The sequence below is a fragment of the Pogonomyrmex barbatus genome, unplaced genomic scaffold (assembly GCF_055798465.1).
Source record: "Pogonomyrmex barbatus isolate J1 unplaced genomic scaffold, ASM5579846v1 scaffold3, whole genome shotgun sequence".
NCBI lineage: Eukaryota > Metazoa > Arthropoda > Insecta > Hymenoptera > Formicidae > Pogonomyrmex > Pogonomyrmex barbatus.
In genome coordinates, this window is record NW_028297127.1 from 4,703,923 (window position 1) to 4,722,241 (window position 18,319).

Here is an 18,319-nt window from a genome sequence, read left to right on the forward strand (position 1 = left end):
CAGTGGCCAGACGAAAAGTGATAAAACGTTATTTTTATTAATTTTAACATAATTATTTTGGACAAAAATAATTGTATTAATTAATTTTTATTAAATTAATTCAGCGTCTCCTTTTTAAAATTCGAACTTTATTTATGAATCAAATATACATCTAATTATCAAAAAAGTCTTCTCTATTTTATAGTTTTTAGTTTTTTAGTTTTTAACTAATTATTAATTTAATATTTGCTTTTATATAATAATATAACGTTGATATAACTCACTTTATATATAATAGACCATTTTTTATTTTACTTTAAAATTAAACTAGTCATAAATTAAATGTCACAGTGGCTGAATTATAATAAATCATATTAAAAAATATTTCAAGAAACTGTGTTAAAATTATAAATTTTTAAATTTATATTTAAATTGAATATACAATTATAATTTAACACATACACGGAAAGAACACTTTTGCTGACAAATCTAAAAATTTGGTCAGATACAGATCTGAAAATAATTTTGTTGGGCCTTCAAAATTATTATATACGATGTTCAAGTTATTAGAAGATCAAATATTTTTGCAGTATTAATCATCGTATTTAAGTGTTCTACAAAATAATTTTGATGGGCCAACAAAATTATTTTCAAATCTGTATCTGGTCAAATTTTTAGATTTGCCAGTAAAAGTGTTTTTTCCGTGTATGCTTTATGCAACCTTCTCGCAATCATAATATTTTAATTGCGTACCTTAGAGATCAATTAAAATCGAAAATTTTAATATGAAAATATTATAAAAGGTTATAATAATTCTTTAAATTATAATCTAATCTATCAGAGTTAGACAATAATATTATAAAATGGGCGCACTCACATTCAACTAAATTACACGTAATTATATATATTAAATTCTCATTCATTATTGATTTTCAAGTAATATTGATTTTTTGTGCTGAATTAATTAATTTTTTTATCAGTTTTATAATTTATTTATTTAGCATAATTTTTAAAATACAGGGAAAATGTAGTACATATACACAATTAAAATAGTTTGTATAATTTTATATATGGGCAAAATTCTTATTCTTCTATCTTTTTCATTCATGTTTTACTGTCGAAGTAATTAGTTTAGTAAAACAATTCCAGTTTTGCTTCAGTCTCTGATTATCAATTCTGGTTAGTATAAAAAAACAATAGTAAGTAACAATGTTCCGTATGTACCAACTTCCAGAAAGAAAACAATTTTTAGTTATTTTCTATACACAGATATATAAAATGGTAAGATAAAATTGTTATTTATTAGAGAACAAAATTAAGAGATAAAAGATTTAGCATTTTGTTATTTTTTTTATTATTTTGTATATATGAGAGAGATTTGCAAATTATAAAATTAAAATATTCATCCTTATTCTAACGAAAAATATAACATATTTTAATAGTCTTCAGCACAATTTCTTTTAGAAAAATGGGCTGTATTTAAAGTCATATTTTAACATGTCAAAACGATTTAAAGAAATTTAAAGAAAAAGGAAGTGGTATAAATAAGATATGATTCAACGCCCCTACTATCCTGTGATGATTTATTCTTACATAATTTATTTTTTCGCGCAGCTCGCCGTTAAGAAGATTTTGCGCATAAGAAAGGCTTGACGCCCATCTACGTAAAAGCGAATATCGCCGGTAACCAGGGTAATAGGTGGGCCCCATGAAGAGGATGCGCTACTACCCTGATAATAGCCCCTGCCGCAAAATAAAAGACCACGTAACGATCGGGTTTAGTGTGGCAGACGGGACGACACACAGGGTCTCCTGCACTTCGCCTCCTATCGTTGTCTTTGAATGTCGTAAAACACACCGCGGAACGACGCGTCGTTTCACGAAATGAGAAAAAGTCGAGGTTGAAAACGTAGAGCGAGTCTGTTCGAAAAATATCGAAATATCTCACCTTCGCTGATATTTGCAAACGTATAGTATTTCGATCACAGGGTATCTATCCGAAACGTAATTACTAATTAAAATTCTTGCAATTGTTAATTGAAATACACCGATGTTCGAGTCTGGGTAACAAATTTTGGTCCAAATTTTTTTCTAGATTTTTGATAAAAAAATGACAAATACTTTATCAAACATTTAATAAACGTTAATTAAGAATAGAACATTAATTAGAAATTCTGTATTTATTCGACGTAATTATTTTAGATTTATATTGTTAATAAATTGCGCATTTGTTAACGACCGCTTTTCGAAGTGAAATATTATAGAAGCATTCACAACCATTTATTGTCGTAAACTATACTGTTATCTTTGTTAATCATGAATGTAATAGAATTTATGTGCAAATATGTGCAATTCTATTCTTACTCGAAATACTAGTATCAATAATGATAATAATTAATAGAAGCTTCTAAGCTGCTTTTATCTATTACTAACCATGTCTAAAATGATATTAAACAATAGATGTGAACACATTACGAAAGTTAATATAATTAATATTCCCAAATAATATTATATATATGAACAATAATATATATACTATATACGATAATAATAACATACATTAAATCAATAGAAGGATAAATTTTATTTACTACATATACTGGGTATGGGAATTAAGAATCATATTATAATTAGGCATTAATATTTATTCAAGTATATATATCGATACAATTTTGAAAACGTATACATAACATGTCACAAACATGTGAAATATTCAATCCATCAAGCCAATACACATTCGTAAATGCGCTGTTCGTAACGTATTGCTTGAAAAATAAGTCTAAATGAGAATTTCAGTTCTCCAATATGTGTACTACATTGTGACTCAGATTATATATTATCTGATTTACTAAAATTTACTAAAAGTATATTTAAAAATTCTTACACACCTTGTTCAGTTGTTCTCACTCTCTTCTACATTTCCTACGTTTCACCATAGGGAAGTGTGGCTCTCAAGATACACTGTAAACCTGTGTCGATAAATCCCGCAATTATATTACCAAAGGATATTGAAACGAGATTGTTAAAAATTATAAAATAAATCTAGCAATTAATGTAGCAATTAACGCGTAATAATTAAAAGCGCATTAAAACGTAGAAAAATTTAAAAATATAGCTAAGTTACTTTTCTATGAAAAAATTTTATGATCATATAAAGTTATATTTTACGTATGTTGAAGATTTTTTAACGATACGATAAATATCTATCTAAATTTAAATAAATTTTTTTACGTTTTGTAAAATTTTATATTTTCAAAATGTGAATAAAAGACGTATGTATTCTACGAAATACCTGGCAATATTTCTCGGAACATGTAGCCAAGTAAACACAAATTAATCTTTTAATCTTTTATAATTCTAAGATTACTTGTAAAAATAAATAATTCTTTGCTCTATCGAACACATGTGACGAAAAATTAAAGATTTAATCAAAGACAAAATGAAAGGAAAACGGGGTTCGCCTTTGTCGCATTTAATTTCCGTTCATAAGTACAATATTATTTGGACTTAGGTTTTTTTTTTTGATTTTCAAACGGTAATGTATATTATTATACACTGTATATAAAACATACATACAATGTATATGTGTATATATAGAAATATAATTTGTGTAACACATTTAATTCTTTGTACGAAATTTTCTAGCAGCGAACACCGATTCGTAGAGCCATAATCAAATCATCCGTGCGGTTGACAAATCCATTCGGCAATAACGCGTACACAGACATTGCCGTGCAACTAATTGCGGAAATTTATGATCGTAGACCTGGTCGTGCTTGCGCACGTAACATTAAATACATTTACAGAATACAGTTACACAGTGGGAAATATGTTATTATGCTATCACACGCTGAACAAACGTTTGCGATGTTACACATATAATTGCAGTTACTCGCGTAATGGGTGTGAAAGAATTTTTTATATGTTCGCGTGTCATTGAATAATTTGTTAATTAACAATCAAATAGCCGAGTTTCACACCCGGCATGTACAAATATTTTATTCTAATATCATTGTTTGCAAACAGTCATCGTTCACAAATTAGTAAAATACATCGCTATTGCCAATATATCAGTCATTAAATGAAAATACAAATTAATAATACTGCAGATATATGTTGTTTCAACGCAGATCCAACTGGCTTATAATATCATTCGGTTCTTAGCTTACTATTGGAAGTACTTTGCATCGCAACAATACGGTACTAAAATAGAAACGAATATCGCGTTAAGTTATCAGCCATTTCTTAGTATTATACAACGTCAACAATTGCAACACTTCGACGAATAGCATTCGCGATTATGAGTATTTTACGGACTAAATAAAAAATAATATTCCCAATGAAATAGGCCGGTTGAATAAGCACTCCTTTCTTCATTTATCGTTATTGCTTTTGTGTTTCGAGTAAATAATTTCTCAGATAAAAATATTTTTATGCTGAAAAAATAAGATAAAAAATCTAAAGCTGTACAAAGCAATAAGTAACAGTATTATTAATAATAATAAGAAAAGTAGATTTTATCTGTTATATACTACTGAATTTTTGCAAAAAATATACTTTGACATTTCAACTTATTGAAACAAAACTAAAATTTTGTGATTGTAACTTTGATTTAAAAGATTAAATATGATAACATTATTTATGGAATATAAATCTCAATTTCTTTCAAAGAATGTATAATTTTATATAAATATATAACATATAATATTTTATATAAGTTTAACTTTAATTTGAACTTTAATAAAATACTGTTAGAAATATCTCAGACATTTAATACTCGATTTTAATTGATTGCAAATTCTAACCAGTTTTTTGTTTAAATTTGAAACATTAAATTAAGAAATAAATATATTATTGGTAAATATATTATTGGTACTGTATATATTAATAAAAATTCCGCTTTTCAAAGAATAAAAATTATCTGTTAATCACTTATTGAAAACGAAACGTTCTATATCAGATTATTATAAACATATTATAATGTATGCTTTACAAATTTGCAGTGTGAAAAAATCTAAAACATGTGCCGTCGAAGTTGAATGCAGTATAAACTGCTAGAACTTGGTGATAGAAATATTCTGTATCCTGCTACAGTCCAGTTGATTAGTGCGACTGGTTAAAATTAAAAATGTTTCTTCTCGGTGAACACATTGAGTTGTCTCTTTTTTATATAATATTAAAAATTACACTTTTACTTCGTTACTTGTACTTCACATATTGAATACATTTCTTATCTGCCAGTATTCTTATTCTATATACGCTATGCTCCTATTTTATTTCGTGGAGTTGCAACAAACCTCTTAATGCATTCACCAAGAAGAGTCTGTGTCAGCACTTGCGAGTGCGTCATTTTGAATAGATGTAAACAATTGAAACGGAAATTCCTATTCGCCTTAAGCAGATTATGTTTTAACACGAGAATTTTCAATTTTCCTTAAACCAGTCGAATTATCAACCGAACAATTTCTCTCTCCGTTAAAAATTCATATACTTATCGCGATATAATCGCGATATAAAAATATACTTCTTTTAAATTGCCCGTAAATAGCTATCTGAATACTAGCGCAGTGTATACTATTATTATTTCTAAGTACTCCTTTCCCGTTTCCAATACTTATTATACCCTTTATTGAGTATCTTATCAGCTTGGTCATCAACACGTACGAATCATCTAATATCGCGATCTCTAAATAATTTTTCATTTCGATTAAAATTCTCTATCTTAAAACTTTAACAGCTGGTATAATTTATATATTATTAATAAAAAATTTAAACAGTTTAATTCCACGATTTATAAGATGTTATATTTTTGTCTTTTTTCAATATTAATTCATTATTATAATTATTAATTAATATATGTTATTATGAATATGTATACATAATATATAATTTTTTAGAAAACATGTCTTTGAAAAAGTTCTCTCTTCTTTAAATATAATGAGAAATATAAAATTGTTGTAATTAAGTGTTACGATTGAACCAGATACGACGTGAACCAGCTATTAAGGAATTAAGGAGAATCTTTGACGTCTTATCAGAAATACATCACTAAAGAAATATATTACTGACTTATTATTAAATAAATAATATGATTGCTGAACTGAGCATAATACATGAAACTTATCAATTTGACACGCGTCCATTTTGACACAAATTACTACGAAATGTCCAATCGTACTGGACCCACTATATATTTTATCTTATTATATGTAATATTACTTTTAAGATAAATGTAGCCTAACACAAGTTGAAAGTGATTGCTAACGCTAATCATGTTTGACTCAGGAAACTGTTATTTTTTGTAATTAAGCCCGCACTGCTCTCTGACATGGGTATCACGGCTGATTTTTCGCCTTTCGGTAATTTTGCATGCGATTTTATGTTTGGTTGTAAACCTTTCAGAACATTCTGAAAAAAAGCGATAATAATAAATTGTATTAGCAATTCAAATTAAGCACGTTACTATAATTAAGGCCATTATACAAAGTATTATATATGATGATAGTTTAGAAAAGCTTTTTTCATGTGCATACGATTTGCACACAAATGTATTCAAATATACCTCTTTGACGGATCCTGGTGTAATTATTATGTAATACAGTGCGTATCCCGGTATCCATATCATAGATGAAAAACTGAGGCATACCCCAACTATTTCTGCCCATGTTGGATACTCATAACTACTGCCGTATTTAAGTGGTTTATATTGTACAATTTGAAATACGAAGATAAACTGTAAAATAAAAAATGTTTATTATACTGCATATAATAATTTTACATGTTTTACATAATACTTTGCGCGATCTCTGTACGTCCAATTTTCTTTGGAGAATAATCTTTGAAAAATAACGATTTGCTATGAACATTAATAATTTGATATGAACATAATACTTACGACCATGATTATTGGCGCAAGTAAGACCCAACATATATACCAAAATTTATTTAATCGAATACCCATCATCTGATGTACGCAATCACAAAACTTCTTTGCTCCAAAAATCCATGATATCGCAATTGTTTGAAAGAAACAAACCCACAAAATAGACATTCCGCTCGCAGAGTAGAAGTCCATTAGTTGGAAAATATAAATTCCTCCCTAAAAACATGCATTACATTTTAATTTTTGTTGAATTTTGAAATTATATATCTTCTATAAAACCTTTAACTGTCTGACGTATATAATGTAAGTATGTATGTTATGTATTTTTTTGAAATACTAACATTCGTGACCATTGGAATTCCTAAAGCGAACATTATCAAGCAGATAGCGATGGTGAACTTGATTCTGTGAGGACGAAGTGTGTCCGGCCAATAGTCAACCAAACCAGTTATAAAAGATTCTACGATGCAAAATTCACTGTCGATGCCAAGAATCTGCGTGAAAACGAAATAATTCATATATAATCTGATATTTATAATAATGATTTAAAAAGACACTAGCTTTTCCATATGCTCAACCATTGCTCCAAATCTAGATTGAAATTTAACAAAATACACATTTACAATATTACATTAAAATTACTTAATCTTAGCTAAAACGTACTTTTACTATTATCTACACATCTAATTTTAATTATTAATTGCTCTTGTGCAAAATAATTATAGGAATATTAATTTACGGATTAAAATATAAATTGTTTTCGGATTCTTAAAAAAAAATTAAATTTTGATTTAAATAACTTATTATACCAAATTTATTAATTGTAAAATGTCCATAAAAAAAAGCATAAATATTATTCAATTTTCTTATATAAATACAACTTTGTAAACATCATTATTTTGTATGCTAAGAATTTAATTCATCGTACAAAAATTTAATAAAATCAAAGAAACAGGATTCAAGAAAATACGTTTCTTTTTCTTTGAAAAAGAAACGTATTTTCTTGAATCCTATTTCTTCGATTTATTTTAATTATATTACTTTCTAAAAATATTTTATAATCTTTCTTAAAAAAACAGCGAATAGTTTGATATTAAATCATGGTGTATCGAGAGAAGCTTCCTGTTGAGGACGACAATATGTCCAAACTGTTTTATAGCGATGCACATGAACAAACATAGACGGCAACAAGCCGATTCCGTCATCGGAATAGCAATTTCTTACGAGCAGCATAACGAAGAATATAATGGCCCACAACGAAGCACCGGGTAGCTTCAAAACGACCTCGGGATACGTAAGGAAGACGAGACCAGGTCCGCTCTTGACAACCTCGGACACCTGCGTTTGCTGTTCCTGGGCGATGTGACCCAGTATCGAAAATGTTACGCAACCGGCCAGAAGACATGTCAGGGTGTTGACTACGCAAGTGATTATTGCGTCTCTGCAAGACAAAACTCCCTTTTTGAAAGACTCCAGCAGCGACGACAACGCGTCGTGTTAAAGATTAGATCTTTAAAGTCATAACTATGATTCTCGAATTACAATTTACGAAATGAAGCCAACGAAATCTGAAATGGCCAAAGAGTAGCGATATGCGTGGATTATTCGAACCACTTGGAGCTGCGAGATTAAATTCGATTAAGGAAACGTATGCCTTTATTATCTTTTCTGTTTTTTTTTTTTATTGCATATTGGTGCCTTGACAATCTGATGAAAAATTGGTGAAAGTAGATTTCTTGATTGATTACCAAAATTAAACGCTATAAAAACAGTATTATCCATTTAAATTAAACGCGTTGTTTACCTGTAACAATTATGATGAAACTTGTTGTAAGAGCCCAAAGCGGGCAGGGCACCGGTGCCGATGCTGTACGCGAAGAAAATCTGGGTAGCCCCATCTATCCATGGTCCAGGATTGAGCAATTCCTCCCATCGCGGCGTCACGTAGTAAAGCAAACCATTGTAGGAACCCTCCAACGTCACCGCTCTTCCCAAAAGAATGAAAAGCACCACGTACGGGAACAAGGCTGAAAACCAGATGATCTTACCGCTCTGATGAAGTCCGCGACGGATGATAAAATAAACAAGCAGCCAGCCGACAATCAGACAGCCTAGCAGCTCCCATTGGATCTTGCCAATGTTTTCGATGCCGGATGTGATACCAAGGACTCTCCGTCTGAAAATTCAACATTATTCTTGTAACCAATGTTAAATGATAATTAATAGTCGACGTAAAACAATGAAATTAATAATATATCGTATTATTTTAAAATTCTAAAAAAAAGGAAAAATAATATATACAATTCTAAAAAAAAGGAAAAATAATGTATGCATAAATATCAGATTGAATTGAAATTACACTCATTATGTAATTGCAATATATGAATATTAATGTGAAAATATAGCGCAATGATTGTGCATTTTGTTTCGTAAGGTAAATCTCATTTAGTATGACTTTTTATAATGTCATTCTGATAAATTGCTAATCTATGATATACGTCTAAACTGCCAGTAGTATTATATCGTTGACATTATACATTACATAAACGCATTTATATATGAGGGAGCTTACTTTGACCTGATTTAAGAAAATCAATGTTGCATTTCTCTTGTAGAACTATTACATCGGGTAAATCCCTTAATAATTTTCATCTTACATCATAGCCTGTGATTCATAAGCATTACTCATAAGAGATATCAATTAGATGCCTGCATATATATATATATATATATATATATATATATATCCCGTTTTATTAAATTTAAACTTTGTGAGTTTAGAAAGTTTCCTACTTCAAAAGATACGCTTTATTAGATAAGATAAAATGAGGTTGACTGGCTTTCTTCATTTTCTATCGTTATTATAAAGACATATTTATGATGTGTGGGCAAACATGTATAAGTCAAAATTCAGTAATTCAAAAAAATCACGTTTCAAGCAGATTAACATTTTTTTTAACATAACAATTACTCTAACAACACAAAACTAATAATAAAAATATTTAATTTATAAATACTGGCGTCAAATTACTAATATAATTTTTTTTTTTAGAAATGACACATTTTCGCAAAATTCTAACTTGTTACTCGTTTGTCCACGTATCACAGATATATTTTACGCATAGTATTTTATATGCGTTTTACATTTTATATCAGTTTTTAATAGTGCTTTTCTTACTCCCAATATTCTTCTACCGGCGTAGTATGGTGACAGGTATTATTTTCGGCAGAAGTCGAGCAGTTTATTTTTCCATGTGTACTGTCTTGGGTTGCATTGAAGCAATCTTTTGTATTCCACCAGTTTCCTGTAAACGAAATAATTTGTAGCCTATCGTAAACGAAAGAAACATTAATTTTGAATTACACTTATGGACTTTTTTAATGTATTATCATAGTAAATAAAATTCAAATTTAAAATTTAGTATTTAATAATTAAGAAACGTGCTATTTACCACATCCATCCCAAGGTACTTTCGGTAAATTCACGAATGTGCTTATGAGATAGAAAAGAGTCCAAGCAATGATTATGCAGTAGTACACATCGAGGAAGAAAACAATGGTCATTGTTGCATATCCCACACCTATAATCCATAGTGTATTACGTAATTATTAATTTATTATTAATTTATTTATAGTTGATATTCTTAAATGTCTATTGATATTTAAAATAATTATTGCTTTGCAAAAATAATTATTACCTTGCAAAAGAGGGCATAATTGTCCCACCAAAGACATACCACCAGCTCCAAGATATTGTCCGATGGCAACTTCTTGAAAAAATATTGGAATTCCGCAAAACAGCATTGCAATACCATAAGTGATCAAAAAAACGCCTATAAAAAAATTTTAAAGTTTATTATTATAAATAATAATTACTATTTTTCTATATATCTATATTTCAAATATTCTATATTCTATATATCAAATTATACAATTATAAATAATTTATTATTTAAACTTGAATAATTTTATTGCTGCTCTTTTTCTTAATTTTATTTTTTAATTTTTTTTTCTTAATTTTCTTTTCAGAGCATAAAAAAATTTAATTAGCAGGATAATAAATTAAATTCAAGAAAACTGCGGATATTAAATTTTAGCGTATGCTTTCATCGTGTTAAGCATTGCGTGACTTCGTAAACTAGAAGGATAATTATGAATGTCAGACACCGCATTGAAATCAGCAATGCTGTCTACATCCTCGATTTATAGTAGCAGATTTAAAATTTGGAAAAAGTTCGTTTCTAAATGAAATGATAAAGTTTTTTTAAGAAATTTACATTAAAACAAGTAATAAAAATAACATAGTTAATTAAAAATATGCATTATGCTTAAATTGTTTATATATAAATTTAGTATTAGTTATTAGCTTACCACCACCATTTTTATAACAGAGATAAGGAAATCGCCAGACATTTCCCAGTCCAACGGAAACGCTTATGCAAGAAAATAGGAAATCGAGTTTATTGTCCCAACCGCCGCGTTCGGCATCCTCCTCTCTGTTACCGATCTCAGTCATTTTACCCTGCGGTGAAGACACCGTCATCTTCGGCACAGTACGAGATGGTTCGCGTCTCTTCTCCGTCGCCACTGATTTGGCCTTGAATTGTATGAAGGTTTGATCGTCGGGATCAACTTGATCCTTCTCCTCACCCCAGTAATACATTTTCTCCGCCATGGAGCCTGAAACATGATGAAAGTTGACACTAAATATCTACAGAAGGAAATTATAAGCCAGTCCTTGAATGTAATTAGAAGGATAAAACGCAAATTCATGCGGCCTTCATGCGATCGATTATTATGAAATTGTCCTGTCTTAGAAGTTAAGGCACAATTCCGTTAGAAGAGATTCACGCGATGTCTTACTATAACTTGATAGAATTTGAAAAATTTTAGTGTTAGTTTTTGAAACAATGCGAGCGCATGTACTTGAAGTCCTTTTTTACTTTTATTATGAGGAGATAATTTTTTTTAAATATTAAGTATTTCATGAAATATTTCATGAATTTTGTGAATAACATATTATATACATATAATTGTTACAAATTAGAAAGCTTATTATCAATATCCATTTATCAGTTTTATTTAACGAGAATATTGTTTAAACAATAATTTAATTACGTCTAAATGTAATCAAGATTATAAAATAAAAGATTAAAAAATGTTAGATCCAATCAAAATGTTTTTTTAATTGCGAAATTTTTAAAATGTAAAATGCCATTTATCGAGACAAAAATAACCGCATATTCTTTACTAAAAAATGATAAGAATGTGTTTTTAACAGAAATTTTCTAATTTACAAAAAATAAAAATAATTTTCTAATATAATTCGGACTCAAGCTAGTGATTAAGAACTTGATTGATTCAGTCGTTTCTTAAATCTAAAATACATATATAATCTAAAATACAACTGAATTACTGGTGTACAAGTATACAGCGTACACAGAGTATACAGAGTACACAAAGTATATAGAGACAATTCGTGCGTCGCCGGCATGTACATTTGGCGGCAAACACTATCGTATTTCTTATACGCATATTGTACACATATTGTATGCTATAATTACATAAAATTATTTAAAACAATTTATAAATTTACAAGATTTTATTATGAAATTGTGCGAATCTAACAAAGTATCTACTTTTTATTAAATATCAAAATTATTGAAGTCATACGATCTTGATATTCTTTTCTGAGATTATACACATTTTACACATATAAAACAATATTTTTCTATAGGAAAAAAAAATAAAACCGAATGTCAGAATTGTTAGAAAAATAAATTAAAATTCTTTTTGCAATTTTATTTATATTTTAATATTTATTATATTTTATCTATTTTTTCAAACAATTTCAAAAATCGAATTTTCTTTGCAATGAGAAGATTAATTATCATCTAATATTCAGCTTCAACTTTAATTTCCATCTTACAGATCTTACATAATTTTTTCCGTAATCTCTGAGAATTAAACTTTCGTAAAAGTTAAATTTAGAAACAAATTTTTTCTGCAAAACTAAATATATTTTAGAATTACAAGATCAACATTGCATTAACAGCTAAATTAAAATAATCAAATTTTTCTTTCTTGTTCGTGTAGTATGTCGTGGATGAAATAAGTCTAAAAGAAGCTAATTTAATTATGTAATCAAGTTCGTTTAAGTCAAACTCTGAATATCTCATACATTGTGCAAAATTTTGTTTGGATCCACGATGACCGGTGCACAACCGGTTTTCAGAACAACCATTGCGCGCATATGTCGTTGCTACATAAAAATGTACACAAAAATCGCGCTCATTTCTCATTCAAGCTCCCCTTCTTCAAAGATCTCTCTGCCACCCTATTTCTTTCTCTGTGTAGTCCGGCCAATTCAGAATCGCCGACGAAGAGGGTACACGTGACAAATAAAGTATACACGTGTTGACGTGTATGTGTATGCGTGTGTACGACGTGCATGTGCATGTGAATTTGCGTTTATATGCGCGCGCGCACGCCATTCGACCGCGCGGATGCTGGACGCAAAATCAATATCAAGTTTACATCGCGTCTACGTACACACGTGGACCATGAACCTCATCGTAAAATTCGGACGCGGCGCAACACCGAAGTCGCTGATTCCCAATTGAATTGCGATTACGTCAGAACATGATTGTACTAGGATCAATCGGGAATACTTTAAATTACTCTGTGGGAACGTAGAAAATAAAAGCGCGCATGCTGAAAACGAAAACCGATGAGAAAATTTGATAACGCGTAAGATAAACTTTTTAGCACGATATGTAAATTGACAATATAAATGTAATATAACGATAAATAATATAACGATAAAAAAGAAGGAATACTAATATTATGAATGTTTCACTAAAAAGAACATATCAAAATTATATTAATTTTTTTTTTCAATAACTTTTATTTTTATAATAAATACTAACGGAATTGTGCTCAGTATTATCTAACAAAATAAACGCATTGCTTAACTGCTCGATATTTTTTTTACATTTAACCTATTTTCAATGTTTTTGTAATGCTATAGGAATAAATTCGATATCGTGCGACATTTTTCAATCAAAAATAATCGTACAACATACAAATAGCATTGCAGGCTAATAAATGTTAACAAATATATATTATGCAATTATAGTCTCTTGATTACAAATACATCTAAAATATTTAAAAAATTACGATTTATATATTTATTGCCGCGCAAAGTTTACGTCGTATTACGTTCATTGTTGCCATAATTAACCGGATCTTATATGGGATAACGATGCAGCTGCTACATCATGTGCTTGACTGCGTGAGAAATTTATAATCGTAAAGAGAAATATATAATCGTTAAGTGAATCGCGTAGGTCGCGTACGAATATAATCTTGATTATTATCCCTTTTATCGATTATCAGATAATTGAATTAGATTTATCATTACAACGCAGTAGAAATATTGTCGATTCTTAAACTTGTAATTTTGTGCAATCTTTTCAATATACTAACAAATATAATTGCATTACCAATTTATTTATCATATAATTAGATATAATTTGCATTGTATGAATTACATTTAACGGCGTTTTTTGACTATTAGATAAGAAAATTTCTTAATCTATTATCAAATTGCAATATTTATTTTAAGTTTATATAAAGATTAAAAGCATGTAAAAGAGCAATTAATGAACACAAATATTTTAGTATTTCCGCTTTGATGTTTCGCAGTGAAACTCAACTTTAATATTTTAATTTTATTAAACTCTATTAAAATTTTCTTACCAAAAGATGCGTAGAGAATTCCGATAAAGCAGCCGTGACCGTCAATTTTCCGTATCTCGTATTAGTAAAATCTGATATTGCATGTAATCACATCGTACAAGGAAGCAGACGTGTAGGACCGTGTTCACGCCCGACTCCTCTTTGGAGGAACAAAATCCTCTTTCTGAATCCTTCCCGGGAAGACTTTCCCAAGCGGAATCGATTTCTGGATGAGTCACGCAATTTCCCTTGTCAAGAATGACGTTTGAAAAGGCGTACTTTTGAAGTGAACGGGGTTTACTTGATGTATACGTCGTCACGTTGGTCACAAATATCTACGACCTACCCCACAAGGGTTGTAGTTACAGAATAATGCTCCGGTTCAAGATGGTGAATGTTACCCTCTTACGGACGCATGCGCATTTCTGTGCATCCCCTCTAGCCGACAAAGCAAAATGATGGAGTCCTGGGGTCTAGCGGAGACGGCAGGACCTTTTACTCGAAAAATAATCAAAGGGACTGACAAGAGTAGTTTGCGGAATAACACCGTGCTTTATAGAGGCGATTCTCTCTTTACGATACTAACGAGAGAATCGTTTGTCGTTTAACGTTTTCTTTTGTAGTTTTCATATCACTTTTCTTCACAGCTCTTCTTCTTCCAATGTTTTCCACATTTTATTACTTTCAATGAAATTAATTCGATAATTAGAAATATTGTCGACTTTTAAACTTGTAATTTTGTGCAATCTTTCCAACATACTAACAAATGTAATTACATTACCAATTTATTTATCATATAATTAGATATAATTTGCATTGTATGAATTATGAAAATTTTGATTTACTTTAATAAATATTAATAAAAATAAAATTGCATACAAAATTTTGATATTTCAAATTGATGATAAAAAAGAAAGCGCACGCAGCGTTTGTTATTGATTTAAAATAGATATGACAATGAATATATAATAATATATATGATTATATATAATAATATTTTTTTTTTTATTAAAAACTTCAACGTTTGTAATAAAATAAAAATGTTTATATCGATATAGATTAATAGGATATCGACAGATTTATCTTGGTTTGATTTATCTCAAAAACAGAACTAAAATTTAATTGAGGTTTCGTGCATTTATATATATATATATATATGCATACACACACACACACACACACACACACACACACACACACACACACACACACATATTATAATTTATTATAAAAATTTGAAATATCTATCTGTCGCGTAAAGAAATTTATATCAACAATGTTAAAAATTTATATATTTATTTATAAAAGTTTTACATATATATATATATATACATATTCTATTAATATTATTAATAATGTGATCTTACATAACGTTACGCACATTATTTTTACGTAACCATTGCGCTTCTTGATGGTCTTGCGTCTATCATTCAATCTCAAAAATAAAATCTTGATTTTATTCAATATTACATGTATAAAATATTTTCGTAAAAAATTTTATAAATTCCTTTCGCACAGATGTTAGAACTAAAAATCTTATTAGTATACATAAATTCTGTCTTGGCTTTTATTTAAACCAAGCATCATCTGCAAAAGAATTGATGCGCTACTTTCAAGAAGTTATACAAGAAGTATTCCCATGAATATTTCTCCGATGGCTTCTTCAATGATGACTGTTCAATGAACATTGACAAGTTCTTTTAACATTCGCTTAATTGCTCATTGGAATTACTTGGTATCACAGTATGACAGCCGCGTCGATGTCGCAATTGCTTTGCTACAAATTTGTCAGGATCCTAAAAGAAGAATGAGAGATCCACAATGTGTTATAATCATATTACATCAGCACACAATTTTTTGTAGAATTTTAACAAAATTCTTGAAAAATAAAAGCTCGAAGATAATTTAAAAAACAGAAAAATGAAGAAAAATGATCATTCCGTCTATGTCAATTTTTACGTCATTATTGTTGTCAGAAAAATTAATTTAAAGAACATAAAACGAGAAATCTCTAATATTAACTTAACAGAGAGTAAAAGAGAAATAATTTTCTTTTTCCTCTTTTTTTTTATTGTTACCTGAGCGTCGTTTGCGCCCATCACCGTATGAAAAGATTTCATCGAAATTTTTCGTTGTGCTTCTTTCAACGCGGAGAAATTTGGTTGCGGCATCCAATTCGTTCCATAAGAAATCGGATGTATATCCCCGCGTCCCGCGTTGTTGATGTCATTCGATGTTTCTGAACGACCGTCATCACAAACTAAGCTGATTTCGCCATCGTCCATTGCCACGTTTGTCTCAGTAGTTACAGACATTTGTTGCTCCCTAAGAACAAAAATTTTACTCAACGAATGTTTTATTAATTTTTACAAATTGTCATTGTTATATGAAAAAAAAAGTTTTGTTAAAGATCTAAGAATTTAATAAGATCTGAAAATAATTTTGTTCAGCAATTTTTTTCAGCAAAATTGTTCCTTCTGTATACATATATAATCATATTTATTTTGTTTCATTTTTTTTCTTTCTAACAAACCAACATACTAACGCTAAAGAAATAAGTGATTGAATTGCAATACTAACTCATCTTGTGATTCTTCTGCATAGGACTTTATTATTGCAAGTACATTTCGAAATTTAGTTAAAGTTTCTTTAACGAAAATTTCCACGCGATCTGTAGAGTTTGCACATCCCAGGATCATTATTGCAATGGACATTGCGATAATCCAACTAATAAAACCAGCCGACATTACTGGCGGCTGTATAGGTTCAGGATAATACGAGGACCAGACACGTTGCCACCAAGGATATGAAATATCTCGGTATTCAGATTCCTATATCAATTATAAAATAATTTTTCTAAATATTATGTCTTTTACAAGAGATTTTTAAAAAGTCAAAAAAGCAAATTATAAATAAATTTCTAAAGTTGTCTTTGTTTAATTGTTATTTAAAGAAATTTAAATTGTATTTAATAAAAATTATAATATTTTTTTTTTTGAAGAAAGCTTTAGGAAACTTTATTTCTTTTACAAACAAGTACTTACATAAAGCTTTTCTCTTACATAAAAGTGGACAATTCAAACATTACGAAAACGATCTTTGTTAGTTATGAAAAGAATATAATAACAAGTCCACTCACGTAACTCCAGTAACACCAGACGCTGCAATAGAGTATCCTTTGGAGAATCAGCCATAGCCATAAAAGCGCGTTAACCGCAAGCCAGCTGACTGACACCTTGAAAAACTCACATATATATACGGAAATGTATTAGCTAATATGGGAAATTACAAAGATTTTTATACCTGAAATCCTCTATAAATGAATGTTACGCCTACGAGGTCCATAAGTCGCGTGGAGGATGGAGGGTTCCTCCAAAGGATGAGTATTGCGGCTGTCAGAATTAGAAAAGATGGCAGCGTGTGAATGAAATCCGGTCCAACCGCAATTTTCGCATATTCACGAAAAACTGTATGTCGTAGAAATAGGACTTCGTGAGGCACGGAGAGCAAGGTCCCTATTTGCGAATGCAACGCGCTTAGGCAGGACATCACCGACGAGGCTATGCGTCAGTCTGACTTTTCGGAATTATCCGTCACCGCGGAGAAACGAATCGCGGTTACGGCGGTTATATCCAGTCATTAACATCAAAATGCGCGGAAATACCTGACGTGCACGCCGAGATGAACGCGGAAATGCTCGTCGTTTGTTCGTCGAGG

At 29.7% G+C, this 18,319-nt stretch overlaps 2 protein-coding genes across 2 annotated transcripts; both read right to left on the reverse strand.

Annotated features, from left to right (window-relative positions):
- Positions 1–2,603: 2,603 nt before the first annotated feature.
- Positions 2,604–14,979, reverse strand: LOC105423300 (sodium- and chloride-dependent GABA transporter 1). Its single transcript, XM_089079120.1, has 11 exons — positions 14,624–14,979; positions 11,234–11,542; positions 10,561–10,695; positions 10,315–10,443; positions 10,041–10,167; positions 8,667–9,038; positions 8,087–8,303; positions 7,204–7,356; positions 6,875–7,078; positions 6,542–6,712; positions 2,604–6,387 (listed from the first exon to the last, which is right to left on the reverse strand). The coding sequence occupies exons 2-11, from the start codon at positions 11,535–11,537 to the stop codon at positions 6,250–6,252; spliced, it is 1,950 nt and encodes a 649-aa protein (XP_088935246.1). The 5' UTR covers positions 11,538–11,542; positions 14,624–14,979; the 3' UTR covers positions 2,604–6,249.
- A 991-nt stretch (positions 14,980–15,970) lies between these two features.
- On the reverse strand, positions 15,971–17,713 carry LOC105423312 (uncharacterized). Its single transcript, XM_089079018.1, has 3 exons — positions 17,183–17,713; positions 16,681–16,927; positions 15,971–16,398 (listed from the first exon to the last, which is right to left on the reverse strand). Exons 1-3 carry the CDS (start codon positions 17,347–17,349, stop codon positions 16,303–16,305), a joined length of 510 nt encoding a protein of 169 aa, XP_088935144.1. The 5' UTR covers positions 17,350–17,713; the 3' UTR covers positions 15,971–16,302.
- Between the last annotated feature and the right edge of the window lie 606 nt (positions 17,714–18,319).